The 18,364-nt window shown below is 46.4% G+C and overlaps 2 protein-coding genes across 3 annotated transcripts in view; both read right to left on the reverse strand.

Moving 5' to 3' along the window:
- The window catches only part of CWF19L2 (CWF19 like cell cycle control factor 2), a 102,722-nt gene extending 95,769 nt beyond the window's left edge, over nucleotides 1-6,953 (reverse strand). Inside the window, exons 1-2 of one of the 2 annotated variants that reach the window (XR_013620969.1) lie at nucleotides 6,732-6,933; nucleotides 6,268-6,378 (exon numbers count right to left, since the gene is read on the reverse strand). Coding sequence is in view for 1 of the 2 variants with exons in the window: in XM_068132171.2 (XP_067988272.2) it covers nucleotides 6,268-6,378; nucleotides 6,732-6,824 (204 nt within the window). In the remaining variant the exon portion in view is untranslated. Of the gene's footprint in view, nucleotides 1-6,267; nucleotides 6,379-6,731 lie in introns of both variants that reach the window. The other variant, XM_068132171.2, reaches the window with a different exon arrangement.
- Nucleotides 6,954-15,983: 9,030 nt separating this feature from the next.
- LOC137415441 (tubulin alpha-1C chain-like) lies at nucleotides 15,984-17,978 on the reverse strand. Its single transcript, XM_068099987.2, has 4 exons — nucleotides 17,764-17,978; nucleotides 17,306-17,454; nucleotides 16,374-17,054; nucleotides 15,984-16,277 (listed from the first exon to the last, which is right to left on the reverse strand). Exons 1-4 carry the CDS (start codon nucleotides 17,882-17,884, stop codon nucleotides 15,984-15,986), a joined length of 1,245 nt encoding a protein of 414 aa, XP_067956088.2. The 5' UTR covers nucleotides 17,885-17,978.
- Between the last annotated feature and the right edge of the window lie 386 nt (nucleotides 17,979-18,364).

The following is an 18,364-nucleotide window of genomic DNA, read 5'->3' on the forward strand; positions in this document are numbered from 1 at the left end:
CTGTCATGGGTGTTTCACAGGCAGGGTGATTCATCAATGTGTGTACCGCTAAACTGGGCGCCCCGTTTGCGTCCCATTAGTTGTTGGATGTTAAGGATCTCACCGTGTTTTCCACAAAGAGAAGGCGAGCTATCGCCGGCAGTCTGAACAAGTTGTGGCCTGGCATGCTCTTCTCCTCTGCCGTTATATACGTCCTCCTCGGCATCTTTTTCCAGAAGAGCCCTGTCTCGTCACAGTTGAAGATTTGCTGGGGGATGTATCGTTCGGCTTCTATCAGTTCGGCAAAAGTTAAAATAAAATCTTCAGCTGCCTTCACATCCGCCTCACCAAGTCGACAACACGCACACCTCGCTCATGTTTTTCGACGATTGCGTGTTTTATATCCAAGCACATCATCCTCTTCTTCTTCTCAGTACTGCCCTTGGCACTCAATTTCTTAGGACCCATGGTTAAAACTAAGAAATTTTCCAAAATAACCAAAATGCGAAAACAAAGCAGCAGTGATATACGGCAGAAATGCTTGCACGGCAAGATAACCACGTGACCGGAACCCACCTGGTGGCGGGTGGCGTAAGCTCCAAAATAACCAACATGCGAAAACAAAGCAGCAGCGATATACGGCAGAAATGCTTGCACGGCAAGATAACCACGTGACCGGAACCCACCTGGTGGCGGGTGGCGTCAGCTCCAAAATAACCAAAATGCGAAAACAAAACAGCAGCGATATACGGCAGAGATGCTTGCACGGCAAGATAACCACGTGACCGGAACCCACCTGGTGGCGGGTGGCGTAAGCTCCAAAATAACCAACATGCGAAAAAAAGCAGCAGCGATATACGGCAGAAATGCTTGCACGGCAAGATAACCACGTGACCGGAACCCACCTGGTGGCGGGTGGCGTCAGCTCCAAAATAACCAAAATGCGAAAACAAAACAGCAGCAATATACGGCAGAGATGCTTGCACGGCAAGATAACCACGTGACCGGAACCCACCTGGTGGCGGGTGGCGTCAGCTCCAAAATAACCAAAATGCGAAAACAAAACAGCAGCGATATACGGCAGAGATGTTTGCACGGCAAGATAACCACGTGACCGGAACCCACCTGGTGGCGGGTGGCGTAAGCTCGTAACTCAGATCTCGGCTCGCATCTCAAAGCAATAAACCGCCCGAGCGACGGCTCGAACCATTTCACAGCCGGGATCGCGACAATATATATATATATATATATATATATATATATATATATATATATATATATATATATATATATATATATATATACACAGACTTGGCATTTAATATGGAATGTTTTTTTTTCTTGACTTGGGTTTCGTTTCTGAACTCAGAATATCAATCTGGTGAGTTTCTTTTACGCTCCGCTGATTTCTTTGTTAAAAGAACCATGTCACTGATTGTCTGCCGCAGCAAGAAGTCAACAACAGGATTATATCACAGGTGGCGTGACAAAATGTACAGACAGGTACATTTGACGATTGGCTTCACAATCGGGTATATAAGGGTTGTTGCGTTCTGTATTGGTGGAAAACAACTGCTGCATGTCTACAAAAGTTATTGCCGCTTCCTCTGGAGATGGTCCGTCAACTCGACAATGCTGTTTGTCATGGAGTGGTGGCTTTACGAAATTCCGGCATGAAACAGTGTGCTATTGCTCGGCAGTATGGCATCACTCAAGGTCAGGTGTCAAAGATCCTGAAACTAAATGCTCAGAGGGGTGTCCCTCCTCCAATATCGATGCCAGGACATCCCCGCAGAACCACAAGGAGGGATGATTGCCAGCTGCACGGGTTAGTCCGCAATGGCCGTACCAAGTCAGCTAATCAGCTTAGGGCTGAGTGGCAGCAACTGACAAATGTGCCTGTATCTAGAAGGCTAGTCAACCAACGCCTGGTTCAAGCAGGCTATCGTGCCAGGCGTCCCCTGAGAAAGCCACGCCTGACAAGACAACACCGCCAGCGCCGATTGCAGTGGGCCAGAGAGCACCGTCAATGGCAGCCAGGACACTGGAATCACGTGATCTTCAGTGACGAGTCTAGATTTCTGGTCTATCGTCAAGATGGCCATGTCCGAGTGCGCAGACGAGTGCATGGAGCCTACAACGAAGATTGTATAGTGCCAAGAGTCCAAGCTGGAGGTGGTGGGGTGACCGTTTGGGCTGCTTTTCATGCAGGGGGCAAAACTGACCTGGTTGTTCTGAATGGAAACCTGAACCAGTTCAAGTACAGGGCCATTCTGGAAGAAACATTGCTTCCATTTGCTCGTGTAGCCTTTCGAGGAAACTTTGTTTCCAAGATGATAATGCATGGCCTCGTCATGCTCGCATGATCCAACACTTTCTTGCTGACCGTGGTGTAGAGCATATGGAGGGGGCCTGCCATGTCCCCAGATATGAATCCGATAGAGAACTTGTGGGCAGAATTAACGCGTCAAATCGACAACTTGGACCAGCAGCCTACCTCTGTGCGTGAATTGCAGCAGGCTATTGTCACTGCATGGCAAGCGATTCCTGTCCAAACCTTGGCAAATCTCGTGACCAGCATGCCTCAACGTGTACCTGCTCTCCTGAATGCTCGTGGGGGTTACACGACGTACTGAACTGTAATTTTACTGTCCGTAATCCCAGTTGTAATTTAACTTTTGTTTCTGTTAAAAAAAAATTTGGCTAATGTGCAAAATAAAGAAATACTTCTGGAAAACGTACAGAAGTTTAACACAGTACTGTCCGTGAATTGAGTTCAATATCAGTTTACATCACTTTCAAGGATCAATTTATTTGCTTCGAAATGTCAAATGTGGTTTTTGTTTCTTTTAAAGGTCACATTAACAACATCTAGAATAATTTCAACATAATTCCAATGAACTTTTGGTTCTGTCAACTTGAAAAGTAAGTTCACCCCCACAAAAAAAATATTCCATATTAAATGCCAAGTTTGTATATATATGCATACATATATATATATATATATATATATATATATATATATATATATATATATATATATATATATATATATATATATATATTGTTGCGGATATGGGACTTGGCCTCAATATCCGCTTGTAAATACTCCCCTATTTCCCCAATACTCCCCAACTATCCCCAATCCCCCATTCCCTAGTCCCATTGCCTGTAAATAACACTCTGTAGAACCGACCTTCCCCTTTTTCCCCCATTAAATGTCGTGCCCAGGTCCACCGCATCTCACGTAGACAACTTTCGGACATCTTGCTAGTTATTCTTAGTCTATGTCAGTTAAGGACTCGTTTCCATTAATTCTGACTCTTCGTTGCACCAGAATGTGATTATATGGCACCAGTAGTGAGTTTAGGACCTTCCCCTACCACCTCCTCCCATCTTCCCCATGAAACGACAACAACTACAACTACAACTACAACAACAGAGGAGAATGGGGGCGGCGCGGCGCGGGGGAGTGTGCGTCCTCACACCGGCTCAGTTAGCCGCCATTGACCATGCGCTCCGACGGGGTTACCACGAAGGGGCTCCCTGTCAGCCCCTCGTCAAGGGCGGAGCCGGTAACCCCCCCCCGCACGCACCCAATGAGAAGCAACGGGCCGATTCCATCTGGGGCGGAGCTAACGAGCCGAGGGCGTGTCACTCCCCGCCGGATATACGCGGCCACTTACCGGATGTGAGGAAAGATGCGCCCCCAGCTTGGAGAAAGAAAGTCACCTTCGAGCGCTGAGTGAGACCTCCCGCATCTCTGGACCGGAGCGGGTCGATTCTGTCCTTGAGCCAAGAGTGCACCTTGAGCCATCGACTACCCGCTTTCCTTGCCATCAATCCCCGTGTGAGTCAGTTTTGTCCCGTTTATCTGTCGTCTGTCGGGGCTAATATAAGAGTGTGTCTAAGTGCCTGCCTTTCTATGCTGTCCCTCTCATTCCTGTAATCTGACCTTCCGCAATATTATAACCTCCTCCGGAGGTCTTGAGAACTGAACCCTTGGTGTCGTGTCATTTTAATCCCAGCCGTTGTGTCCTTTTCCTTCATTGATTTAGCGTAGCGCGACTCGGCAACGTTCGAGTATAATCGGGTAACTTGTGCGGACACGGCGGCCATTCCGCTCGGCCCACCATAACATCAAAGTCGTGTCTGTAACAATATATATATATATATATTGTCATATATATATTGTCATATATATACTGCATACATATATCTATATACAGTGGAACCTTGACTTACGAGTGCACCAACTTACGAGTTTTCCGAGATACGAGCCGTCGCTCGGGCGGTTTATTGCTTTGAGATGCGAGCCGAGATCTGAGTTACGAGCTTACGCCAGCCGCCACCAAGTGGGTTCCGGTCACGTGGTTATCTTGCCGTGCAAGTATCTCTGCCGTATATCGCTGCTGCTTTGTTTTCGCATTTTGGTTATTTTGGAAAATTTCTTAGTTTTAACCATGGGTCCTAAGTAATTGAGTGCCAAGGGAAGAGAGGATGATGTGCTTGGATATAAAACACGCAATCGTCGAAAAACATGAGCGAGGTGTGCGTGTTGTCGACTTGGTGAGGCGGATGTGAAGGCAGCTGAAGATTTTATTATAACTGAGAAGAAGAAGAGGATGATGTGCTTGGATATAAAACACGCAATCGTCGAAAAACATGAGCGAGGTGTGCGTGTTGTCGACTTGGTGAGGCGGATGTGAAGGCAGCTGAAGATTTTATTATAACTGAGAAGAAGAAGAGGATGATGTGCTTGGATATAAAACACGCAATCGTCAAAAAACATGAGCGAGGTGTGCGTGTTGTCGACTTGGTGAGGCGGATGTGAAGGCAGCTGAAGATTTTATTTTAACTTTTGCCGAACTGATAGAAGCCGAACGATACATCCCCCAGCAAATCTTCAACTGTGACGAGACAGGGCTCTTCTGGAAAAAGATGCCGAGGAGGACGTATATAACGGCAGAGGAGAAGAGCATGCCAGGCCACAACTTGTTCAGAGTGCCGGCGATAGCTCGCCTTCTCTTTGTGGAAAACACGGTGAGATCCTTAACATCCAACAACTAATGGGACGCAAACGGGGCGCCCAGTTTAGCGGTACACACATTGATGAATCACCCTGCCTGTGATTCACCCATGACAGGTTATAGCTGGGTCGGGATTCAAACCCAGGCTGGACAGTTTAGAGTCAAGTGTGCGTACCTCCAGTCCAGGCCATCCTGCCAACTTGTATGCTGCATACAGGTGAAATATAAAGCACGAGATATTTTTATATATACTGTATATTTAAAAAAAAATTGGTGTGGTTTTTGGCGGGCTGGAACGGATTAATAGCATTTCAATGCATTTTAATGGGGAAATTTGATTTGAGAAACGAGCAAATTGAGTTACGAGCTCGGTCACAGAACGAATTAAACTCGTAAGTCAAGGTTCCACTGTATATATATATATATAAAAGAAAGTTTTTGTTTGTTTGTTTGTTTGTCTGCACAAGCTAATCTTCTGAACGGTGAAAGATAGGAGGAAACCTCTAATACAAGAAATGTCGGGACGGGCCTCGGGAAGGTTTTAGGCTAGTTGGCGAGACCGGTCGAGGCCGACCTTGGCCGGGCTGGGCCCATTTCGCAATTAAAAGCTGAGCTGAATTATAGTAGTCAATCTTCTTCGGTCGCGAGTAAAAGCTGAATTATGGTAGTAAATTCATTCAAAAAGAACCAAAAATGTCGGGACAGGCCCCGGGAAGATTATAGGCTAGGTGGCGAGGCCGGTCGAGGCCGCTTCGGCCGGGCTGGGCCCATTTCGCAATTAAAAGCTGAGCTGAATTATCGTAGTCAATCTTCTACGGTCGCGAGTAAAAGCAGAATTATGGTAGTAAATTCATTCAAAAAGAACCAAAAATGTCGGGACGGGCCCCGGGAAGATTATAGGCTCGGTGGCGAGGCCGGTCGAGGCCGCTTCGGCCGGGCTGGGCCTATTTCGCAATTAAAAGCTGAGCTGAATTATAGTAGTCAATCTTCTACGGCCGCGAGTAAAAGCTGAATTATAGTAGTAAATTCATTCAAAAAGAACCTGGGCAACGCCGGGTGCTTTCGGCTGGTGCTCGTGTATATATATATAGTTGCATATACATATATATACACATACACACACACACACACACACACACACACACACACACACACACACACACACACACACACACACACACAATTTACTATTTACAATACTGTATTGCTTTTTCAGCAAGTTACTTGGTCACAGCATCCATCAAATGCAACACCCTACCTGGGCCATCTCATCCAAACGCTCGACCACAGTAGGAAGCATCCACTTGTTTTCCCCACGCTCTTCCTTCAATTGTTTCCTCTTCAGCTTGCATTCATATTCTGCCTTTGCCTGTAAATCAACAGTAACCATGTATATTGTGATCATAACACCACCCTCAGCACACACACTCCAAAGGGAGCATCATGCTGCCGAAGCAGTTTATTGGCAAGGGTTAGGCCGGGTAGTTTGCCGTCATTTTGTGTCATTAAACGTAAAACTGCAACAGAGCTGGAGATGTACTTTAACTCGTCCATATATATATATAAAACAAAGCACAAAAAAATATTGTCAAGTACGACTGTCATCCTTTGTGAACAACAGTAAACTTCTGAAAACTAATCACTAATGTGGAGCACATATTTATAATATTATCTTTGATAGATAGGTTCCTTCCTTTCCTCCTGCTGGAATTTCTTCCGCACCTGGTCGAGCAGCTCATTCTGTGCTCTTCGCTTTAATTCTCGGTGAGTTTCAATATCTCGAGCACTCTCAAAGCGTAAAAGGTGCGACGCCATAATCTTCTTTATCGCATCTTCTTGTTGTGGACTTGTGGTCGATACAAAATATTTTCTCCAGATGCAAGAGGGCACTTTTACTTCCTGAATATAATAATCTATTCACTTCGCAAAAAAAATTTTAATGCCAATAATTAACAATAAATACCGAACACAATACAATTTGACAAAGAGAAACGTAACAGTAATATGTCAGTTAGAGCATATGACTGCCGCGAACTATAGCGTTTTGCCGCCATACACTGTACAAGGATGGAAGGAAAGGAAAAAACGCCAGAAAAGATTGCGAACCAATCCATGCTATTAGATCGGTAACACCATGTCAAACACTGACTCATTCGTGGATCTTTGCTATTAGTATTATCTGTAATTATGAACAACAATAACGCAGAAGTGATTAACTAATATAATTAAATTATGTGCAACACTTGGGTGTATTGTACTCATTGCTTGTTGTACTTGTACTTCCCCTTCCGGTGCACACCTACACGGGCAACTAAATGTGTATATTCGTGGTCATGGTGGACTCACTCCTATGGAGGAGTGGTCCTCTTGTATGACCATGCATTGTGGCCCTTCGGGGTCAGGGTGCATGTGTTTTGAATGACAATGTGCTTCAGCCTTTGGGTTGAGGTGCATGTGTATGCTAATGGGACAGCCTTGATAGACGGTGTGCCTTGGCCGTGGGGTCAAGGTGCACGTCCAAGGCTGTTTAAATGTTTGATTTTTTACATTTTTTTATTATAAAAAAAGGCAGGCCTTAGTGCTGGCCTTAAAAGCATTCGTGGTCATGTGTGTGCCCCTTTTTCCTTGTTTATTTTATCACCTCGCTTGGTCATTATCACATGCCACGAGTCCAGGCAATCAAGCACAAGTTATCTTTTGTTACACTGCGTTCGCGAAGCAAAAAGCGGGGTTAAGCATTCAGCTGGGTGCGTGTGTGGTGTGCCGGACATGTCTGCATTTTAAAATTTCATTTTCTCGGCAACCGTTGGTCCGATTGACATGAAATTTTCACCATAGGAGCGTCTCCTCCTGTAGAATATTTGAATAATAATTATGACGTCATAGGTCAAGTGGTACAGGCGCCATCTTGAAAAACTTCGCACCTCTATATCTCTGAAACCACTCCGTGGAAAAATTGAGACCTGGCTCATTGTCAACTACTCCCCATAGGGAATGAGATATGTTAATGATGATGTCATCGGTGCCTTCGTTATGACGTCATAATTCGACAAATTCAACACTTATCCATCCAATCATTATTAAAAAAAAAATCAGCAACTGTTGGTCTGATGGACACGAAATTTTCACCACAGGAGCGCCTCGTTTAGAATATTTTAATGATAATCATGACGTCATAGGTCATGTGGTATAGGCACCATCTTTGAAAAACCAAAAAATGTTGCACCTCCATATCTCCAAAACCGCTGCATGGAAAAAAATTGAAACATGGATCATTGCAAAGAACTTCATATGAGGAATAAGTGTTGTTAACGATGACATCGTTGGTGCCATAATTATGAGGTCATAATTCGACAGGGACAACGCTTTGTCTGATCAGTTTGAAATGTATTGAGCATGATCTATGCAACAATTATATTAGAGAATATAAATTTATGATGTCATTGCTCACGTGGTCTGGCAGCCAGATTGGATCAAAGAAAAAAATGTTCAAAAACAGAAGAGTTGGCTCGCAACAAGTTGACTGCGCAGGTTAAGTATTCTATGAATACCATCTAGTTCCCCTCTTTGTTTGAGTTTATTTTCTTTGCAGGCTTTGGGACTGCCGGTGGGATCGACAGGTAAGACCCTTCATCCCTCCCCTTTCTCTTTCTTCCTCCCGCATATAATAAAATCCGCTGTTTTATTATTTTATTACTTTATTATTTACTTTAAATTACTTTAAATATTTATTACGGAACCCGAGAACAAGGAAACGCGACGGTAAATAAATAATGTTCCTAAATCGGGATCCCGCACACAGACTTCATATACAGGACGAATGGAAGAATAATAAAATAAATGTCTCGTTGTGTTTGTGAATGCGAGCTTATCTCCGTCTAGCAGTGTCAGGGATCGTCTGGCTCGAGCCCGTCATCTGTTGCAGCTCCGGTTGGCGCGAACTGACTGATCTTTGGCACGGAGTGGCCCTCTGCGTGTCCGCGCGATCGCTCGTCAGCGCTCCAACGCGAGCCTTGCTCGTTGTTCGTCGTTTGCACACCAACGCAAGGAAGAGAATGGACAGCGTTCCTTCTCTCCACCGTCTTTCAAACTGCTCGTTCCTCCACCAAGTCCGAAGCAAGAGTCAGGAGCAAGAGGGCTAAGGGAAGAGAACAAAAATGCCAGCGAGCGAGTCGTTTTGTCACTCGCGGTGTGATGTCAGCCCTCCTCTCTCCCAAACAGTGCCTCGTTTCTTGGTGGTCTTTCGCGCCTTCTGACGTCACCAGCGCTTGTCCTTCAATCAGTGACCTGCTTCTAAGTAGTGGTTTTGCGCCTTCCGCACTGATTGGCCGAATGTTCGTGCCTTCTGCACTGATTGGCCGAGGTGTCATCGGTCGGTGGCCAATCAGTGTGCCGCGCCTTCACCTTTCTTACCCCCAATCACGGGGAAGCTTTATGTCCCTTCCCTGACCAATCACACGTTCTCCTGGGCGTGGCTCCCAGCCTGCCTTGCACGATGTTTGTCGCCATGGTGGCGTACTGCGCAGCCGCTGCCTGTTGGTTTTTCCGGTCAGTCATTGTAAGGGGGGGGGGGGGGGAATTTAATTAGTGTGTGCACTAAGGGCCTATCTACTGTCTATGGGATGTATTGCCATAAGGGACACCAGGATGTTCACAGAGGGAATGACACAAAATGGAGTTAGCATATTCCCTAATTCTAGTTACCAAGCCCCGCCCCCTCATGGCGGGGACACTGATACGCAGCTTACTCCGACAAACGGGCTACAGGTCCCTGACTTACTTACATAGAGGTGGTTATAGCTACCCACAACAGACGAAGCATGATACCTACACAGATCTACCTATATCTAGATATTCCCCTCTACCCCAAATTCATAACAATATTATTGGCACCTTTTTGAAGTTGTTAGAAACAATTCGATTTCAAGCAGGCGATTCTCCTTTACTTTGGAATTGAACTCACCTGTGGTGAGTTGCAGGTGTCTGCAATATAAAAATCACATTCAACCGGTTTGAACAAAGAAAAGGAGTCATTCTGCTGTTTTGTGGCACTGTGTGTACCGTAATGAGCATGGAGAAAAGAAAGAAAACCAGAGAATATTGTCTGAGGGGGTCAGACACAAGATTGTAGCCAAACATGGACATTGGACAATCTCAAGGCTACAAGTCCATCTCCAGAGACCTTGATGTTCCTGTGTCCACCATACGCAACGTTATCAGGAGGTTTAAGGCCCATGGCACTGTAGCGAACCTCCTTGGACGTGGCTGCAAAATAAAACTTGATCGAAGATTGCAGCGAAGGATTGTTCAAATGGTGGAGAAAGCACCTCAATCAACTGCCAAACAGATTCAAGCTGACCTTCAGACACAAGGTACGACAGTTTCAACGAGCACCATCCGTCGCGAACTCAATGAAAGGGGGTTCTATGGTAGGAGACTCAGGAGGACCCCACTGCTGAGAGACACAAGAAAGCCCAACTGGAGTTTGCCAAAACACACCCGAACAAGCCAAACTCCTTCTGGGAGAATGTCCTATGGACAGATGGAACCAACTTAGAGCTTTTTGGTAAAGCACATCATCTCTATGTTTACAGAACACAAAATGAAGCCTTCAAAGAAAAGAACACCTTCCCTACAGTCAAACATGGAGGAGGTTCAGTGATGTTTTGGGGTTGTTGTGCTGCCTCTGGCACTGGGAGCCTTGAATGTGTGCATGGCATCATGAAATCAGGAGATTACCAAGACATTTTGGAGCACAATGTTCAACCTAGTGTCAGAAAGCTGGGTCTCCGTCGAAGGTCATGCGTCTTGCACAAGGACAATGACCCCAAACACACTTCAAAAAGCACCCAGGAATGGTTCAAGACAAAACGCTGGACTGTTCTGAAGTGACCAGCAATGAGTCCAGATCTAAATCCCATTGAACACATGTGGGGAGATCTGAAAACAGCAGTTGGGAGAAGGCACACTTTAAATCTGCGAGAACTGGAGCAGTTTGCACAAGAAGAGTGAGCCAAATTGCCAGTAGAGAGGTGTATGAAGCTCATTCATGGCTATAGGAAGTGCTTGACTGCAGTTATTTTGTCCAAAGGCTGTGTTACCAAATATTAAGTCTTGGGTGTCAATAATTTTGTCAATGCCATTTCTTTTTATTTTCTGATTTAAAAGGATATATTAAGTTCTGAATCAAAAACAAAGGTTCTGTAATATTAACAGTGAAATAAAGAATTGTGGAGACCACATACTTTTGTCAATTTCAACTTATTTTTTAGAGAAAATTGTGAGTTATTTGAAAAAAGTGTAAGGGTGCCAATATTTTTGCCCACGACTGTAAAAAGGGGTCTTTTCTATGCCTCTGGCATTTTACCCAAGAATATGTTCGTGTTTCTGTCCGTTTGTCTGACAAGCTCGACTCATCTCATTATGTCCGCAGATGTAGCCTACGTATGCCGAGTCTGGACCCAAACTCTGTAAGTCCATGGATCAATATCACCCAAGATCTCAGGACGACTTAAACCGGCACCTGACAATATCACCAAGAACATCCTGATCGGTTTGACCGATATCCACAAGTTATTTTAACAGAATCGGAATCTGTTTAAACTCCATGGGGAGAAAAGGGGAAGGGAATGAGTGTGGGTTGAGAGAGAATCACGAGTCTTGGTGTTTACGGAAATAGTCTTGATTCCGTTCTGTTTTTTGAAATAAAGTTTATTAATAATTTGAGTTTTGTTTGCTGATGTTCTGCACCGACATGAACTGGAAGTACAAATCTCATGAATGTTAAATATAAAATAAAAACAATTCCCGACATGATGTTCGATCCGAATCAGAACAGAATCACCAGATCACCGTTTTTATCCAATTAAATGATCAAACTTCCCTGAAAATGTCTGCTGCTCTTCTTCTGCTCCGATCGGATCATCTGATCATGTCCTTGTTAAAGTGGACATCTCTCTGACCATCCTCAGGGAGCCTGCTCAGCGTCGACGAGTCTGGCATTTCACTCAGGCCAACTGGCACGATCTTCAAGCAGCCATCAATCATCTGGACTGGTCTCCCATCTCTACCACCTCTGACATCAACTCATCCTGGGAATTCTTCCAAAGTAAATTGCTCTCTCTCATGCACAGATTTATCCCATCTCGTCTTCAGTTGTCATACCCTTCCTCCCGTCCATGGTACACGGAATCTTGTGGTGAGGCTGTTGCCCAGAAACAACTTGCCTTCGTCTCCTGGAAAGCAAATCCAACGGAAGGAAATCTCATTTCCTTTCACAAAGCCCGAAACAAGTGTGTGTCCACCCTCAGGAGAGCCAGGAAACAATATCTCTCCGTTCTCAAGACCGAACTCTCTTATCTGTCTCCCTCTTCCAAATCCTGGTGGCATCTGGTCAAATCCGTTTCTGGTGTTTGTTCCCCCTCCATCCCCTCCCTCCCTTACCTCAAACGGCTACACAGCTGACTCCGCACGTGAAAAAGCTGAATGCCTCAACTCTGTGTTTGCCTCTAAATCTTGTGTCCCAAACCCATCCCTCTCTGTACCCACCATACCCAGTCGTACCCTGCTGCTCCTGGACTCCGTGTCCTTTCCTCCTGACAAGGTGGAAAAGTTTCTGTCAACCCTCGACTCTGATTCTGCAACTGGACCCGACGGCATCAGCCCACGGGTCCTAAAATCCTGCTCTGCTGCTCTATCTCACCCTCTCTCTGTTCTCTTCACCCTCTCTTTTGCTCAAGGTCAACTGCCATCAGCTTGGAAATCAGCCAACATCACCGCTTTGCACAAAAAAGGTGCAAAAACAGATCCTAGCAACTACAGACCAATCAGCCTTCTCCCAATTATCAGCAAAGTCATGGAATCCATCATTGCTTCGGGTATGAAATCTTTCCTCTTCTCCAATGGCTTGATCTCTGATCATCAATTTGGTTTCAGACCAGGTCACTCTACTCTGGACATGCTGCTTCTGCTGTCTCAACAATGGATGGAGGTCCTCAATGCCAAACAGGAAATTAGAGCTGTCTCCCTCGACATATCACGTGCCTTCGACACGGTCTGGCACCCCGCTCTGCTCACCAAACTCTCCTCCTTTGGTATCCATGGAAATCTCCACGCATGGCTGGCGGACTTCCTCTCTAGTCGTCGTCAACGTGTGGCCCTGAATGGGTTTCTCTCATCTCCTCTTCCTGTTCAGGCTGGAGTTCCCCAAGGCAGTGTTCTGGGCCCCGTGCTTTTTCTGGTCTTCATCAATGATCTCTCTGACTCTCTCGAAAATCCTCTTTTTTCTCTTTGCTGATGACTCCACTCTCTGCCGCTCCATTCCTCTTCCCTCAGATCGGCAGTCTGCTGCCTCCTCACTCTCTGAAGACCTGGACAAAATCACAGACTGGTCAAACAAGTGGAACATGTCTTTCAATCCTGACAAATCTCACACTCTTACTATGTCTCTCCGAAAAGATCGACTGGACAACCCTCCCATCTACTTTCTCAACAATCCTCTCCAAGAAGTTCTGTCGCTCAAGATTTTGGGTCTCACTATCTGCCATGATCTTTCTTGGGAAAACCACATTTCCAAGCTGGCCTCCAAAGCCAGTCGCCGACTGGGCATCCTCCGTCGTGCGAAGTCCTTCCTCGGCACACCTGAGCTCCTCACCACATACAAGGCTTTCATCCGCAGCTCAATGGAATACTGTTCTCCCCTATGGGCCGGTGCTCCTGCCTCACACCTAGCTCGGCTTCACGCTGTTGAAACCAAAGCTTTCAGAATTATTGGAATCTCCCGCGATGAAGCTATCTCTGAGGGCCTTTCACTCACTCACCGCAGGCAGGTAGGTGGTCTTTCTGTCTTCTACCGACTCCTCTCCGGCCTTGCACCCCCAGCTCTCTCTGTGCTCTGTCCCCCAAATATTCCTACAGGTCGCACAAGATCTGCCAGCAACCCTCTGATGGTTAAACTGCCGAAATCTCGGCTCTCTGCTCACCTTCACTCTTTCATTCCTCTTTTCTCCCGCCTCTGGAACAAACTCCCTCACTCCCTTCAATCCCACTCCTCCCTCCAGGTCTTTAAAACAGCTGTTCACCACCATCTCTTATCTTCCCCCATCCAAAACCTTGATCTTTTCTACCCCCGCTAATTCACCCCAGATCCACCTTGTTTGAAATTCCAACTTCTTTCCTGGAAGTCCTGGCAGTGTCCATATGTTTTATACCTCTCCCACCGCCCCCTTCCCACCCCCCCCCCCTTCCCATGCCTCCCCCCCAAAGCCCTCGCCCTCTCTCAGATCTCTCGATGTCTCCATGTCTCTCGGTCCCTGCTCTCAAATGTTGCGTTTGTGTCCTTCCCCCTCTCTCCCCATCTTGTCTACCGCTCCCTATGTTATATGTTTTATGTGTCGGTTTGTCTTTCTGTGTGATTAATGTTCGCTCTTTCACGAGCCTCGATCTTGTATACAAAAAAAAAAAAAAAAAAAAAAAAAAAAACGATGAAACACAAGGAAGAGCAATTTTTAGTCGGATCCGACTTCGCCGTGAATCACACGAAGAGAACCTCAAGGTGAGACGTTTCTTCTGATCCTCTTCTTCTTTCTTCAAACCATAAAATCTCCAGGTGATTATTTTATTCTTAATTATAGTCGATTGGGATTGCAAAGTGTTTGACATATTGATGATGTCACATCCAAGCACGAAAGGTGAAATTTATTTTTCGTTTACCTGCACGTGAGGATCTCACAATGAAACAAAAAACAATTCTCGAGATGAACTCCAGTCACTCAAATGGCACATTCATCCCAGTAAGCTGGTGCTCATTTCGCCAACCTCGGAAGGATGAACAGGCTGAGTCAACCCCACCTGGTTGTTAATTCAACGACTGACTGGGATTGAACTCAGAATCCTAGAATCCCAAGGTAGCACCCCAACTGATAAGCCAACACCAGGTTCTGCATGGAAACAATCCTTCTGCCCATTTAAACCTTACCCATGTCCAGTTGTTTTATGGAGTGAGATGCAGGTAGATACTAACAACATGTCACCGTGGTTTGGAATCCAGACTCCGCTACCAGAAAGCTTCCTACAAACAGGAAGATCTGAGAATCATGTAAGGGTCGATGTGGGTATCACGAGTGTAACAGTGGAAGCCGATTATGAAATCCCATAAAATTGGACTGCACAGGTGGAGATGAAGAGAATTCCCAAAACAAGAGGGAACGACAAACAAACCCACAAGGAACACCAAAAGGAAGATCAAGTGGGTCTGAAGAGCAGCAAGAAGAGATTATTTAGGGTCGACAAGTGATCTGTACAAGAGGTGAACCGTTCAACAGGTCAACAGCACACAAAAACAGGGATCAATGGTCCAGTAAGCCTGGTGCCGGCTTTACAATTGAGGTGGCTGGCTAAAGATCTTAGGGTTTTGAGTTTGAGCCCCTGTCGTGCCGTTGACATAACACCAGGTAGGTTCATTCAGGCTGTCATTCTTCCAAGGTTGGCAAAATGAGTAACAGGGGCACTGCATCAGCGGCACAGTCACGCTTCTAGAAAATGATGCAACCAGCAGCCACAGGCTGCATACGAAACAACAAAAACAATATCAATGGATCCAATCCTTTAATATTGCGCAAAAATAATCAATCAAATTGTTCACTGAAGTTGCAAGGTATTTTTTGAGTTAACGCACCTCAAAGATGGGTCCACCATTCTAGACCTTCAGAGATGGTTTACAAGGTAAATTTGGTGGTGGAGGTAAATAAACTTTACATGTGAACCAGGTGTAAACTACACAAATATGGTGGGACCAGTGTGTTATCCACTTCAGGAATCAGTTATGAACGACAGAAAATGGTAAAATCAACTACACAGACATATCAATCATTGTAACTACTAACTGGTCATCTACTAGTAAACGACCACGTAAGGATCTCCAAAATGCACGTCACATAACGGTCAATGGAAAAAAGTGGCACATGACCAAAAGAGCTAGAACTCATCTCCCTCCTCCTCCTCCTCAACCAGGTCAGCTCCAACCTCCTCATAGTCCTTCTCCAGCGCGGCGAGGTCCTCCCGTGCCTCCGTGAACTCTCCCTCCTCCATTCCTTCCCCGACATACCAGTGCACAAAGGCACGTTTGGCGTACATCAAGTCGAACTTGTGATCGAGTCGTTCCCAGGCTTCCGCAATGGCCGTCGTGTTGCTCATCATGCACACAGCCCGCTGGACCTTGGCGAGATCACCTCCGGGTACCACGGTTGGAGGCTGGTAGTTTATGCCAACCTGAGATGAGGAGAAACAACATCGAATGAGCGAGGACAATGCTACGTCCACCATTACCGAACAAGACCTTCATGGTTTAGCTGCATCTGGACGTACCTTGAAGCCGGTCGGAGACCAATCTACAAATTGGATGGAGCGCTTAGTTTTGATGGAGCCAATGGCGGCGTTCACGTCCTTGGGCACGACGTCCCCGCGGTACAGCATGCAGCACGCCATGTACTTGCCGTGACGAGAGTCACACTTCACCATCTGATTGGCGGGCTCGAAGCATGCATGAGTGATCTCAGACACCGACAGAAGCTCGTGGAAGGCCTTCTCGGCAGAGATAACAGGTGCGTAAGTGGTCAATGGGAAGTGGATCCGTGGGTAGGGCACCAGGTTTGTCTGGAACTCAGTCAGATCGACATTGAGTGCACCTTCGAAGCGTAACGAGGCGGTGATGGACGAGACGACCTGCGCCATGAGGCGGTTCAGATTCGTGTAGCTCGGACGCTCTATGTCTAAGTTGCGACGACATATATCATAGATGGCTTCGTTGTCCACCATGAAGGCGCAATCCGAGTGCTCCAGCGTCGCGTGGGTCGTCAGAATGGAATTGTATGGCTCAACCACCGCGGTCGACACTTGAGGGGCCGGGTACACGGCAAACTCCAGCTTGGACTTCTTCCCGTAGTCAACGGAGAGACGCTCCATAAGCAAGGAGGAAAAGCCGGAGCCAGTGCCTCCACCAAAGGAGTGGAAGATAAGGAAACCCTGCAGGCCTGTGCACTGGTCTGCCTGGGGTTCAGTAAAGAGAGATCCCAACCATTAGTTGAGAGGAGATCAGTGACAATGATACAAGACATGCTTCAGGACTTTGACATCATGTTGGTGGAGCGGTGATGTTCGTGTCTGCAGAAAGTTATTGAAACGTTCTGTGGAACAAACATCATCGCTGGACCAACAGGAGGCCACGAAGTCCCTCCAAGTCCAGATTAACTAAAATATAGAAAAGTCTCTTTTGAGAAAATTATTCTTTCCTGGTGTACCTGCTTGCGGATACGGTCTTCAACCAGGTCCACAATCTCCTTTCCAATGGTGTAGTGGCCTCGAGCGTAGTTGTTGGCTGCATCCTCTTTGCCCGAAATAAGTTGATCGGGGTGGAAGAGTTGTCGATAAGTTCCGGTGCGCACTTCATCTAAGGAATGGCACAAATCGGCATCAGTGTAAAGGTGAGTTCAGGATCAAAAGGTGAGTTCAAGATGAAGGTGGGTTCAAGGTGAAGGTAAGTTCTGGGTGAAGGTAAGTTAAAGGAGAATGTGAGTTCAGGATGAAAAGGCGAGTGCAGGATGGTAAGTTCTGGTTGACGGTGAGTCCAGGATGAAGGTGAGTTCAGGATTAAGGTAAGTTCTGAGTGAAGATAACTTAGCTCACAAACCAGAGGGTCATAAAAAATGAGTAAAGGGTAAAATAAGAATAAAGGTTGGCATATCGACAGGTTGCTGACCAATCACGGTTGGTTCCAGATCGATAAAGACGGCACGAGGAACGTGTTTCCCTGCGCCCGTCTCAGTGAAGAAGGTGTTGTAAGATTCATCTCCACTCCCGATGGTCTTGTCACTGGGCATTTGCCCATCAGGCTGGATCCCATGCTCCAGACAAAAGAGCTCCCAGCAAGAATTCCCAATCTGTGTGCCCGCCTGGCCTACATGGATGGATATGCACTCTCGCTGTAGGACACACACGGACACACACGGACACACACGGACACACACACACACACACACACACACACACACACACACGATCCTTATTGTTTAACCACTGTTCACAACCCAGAAATATTACCTGCAGGACATGTTTATTCATGGTGTTGTGGCGGACACAAAAGCCCACTGGCGTGGTGACATCATTCCACGCACCAAGTGGGCGGTGGCCACGCCCGAGGGGTAGGCGTGGCCTCATGATATACACCGGGCGACCAGCCCGGAGGAGTTCAGTGTTACAGTGTAGTCTTACAATAAAGACGTTTATATGTTACCGCTTGTCCGCTTCCTCCTTGCTCACAAGCAGCGCGCGTAACGCCGCGCTTTACTGGTGACCCTCGA

This window comes from Myxine glutinosa, chromosome 12 (genome assembly GCF_964187855.1).
Source record: "Myxine glutinosa chromosome 12, kmMyxGlut1.1, whole genome shotgun sequence".
Classification (NCBI taxonomy): Eukaryota; Metazoa; Chordata; class Myxini; order Myxiniformes; family Myxinidae; genus Myxine; species Myxine glutinosa.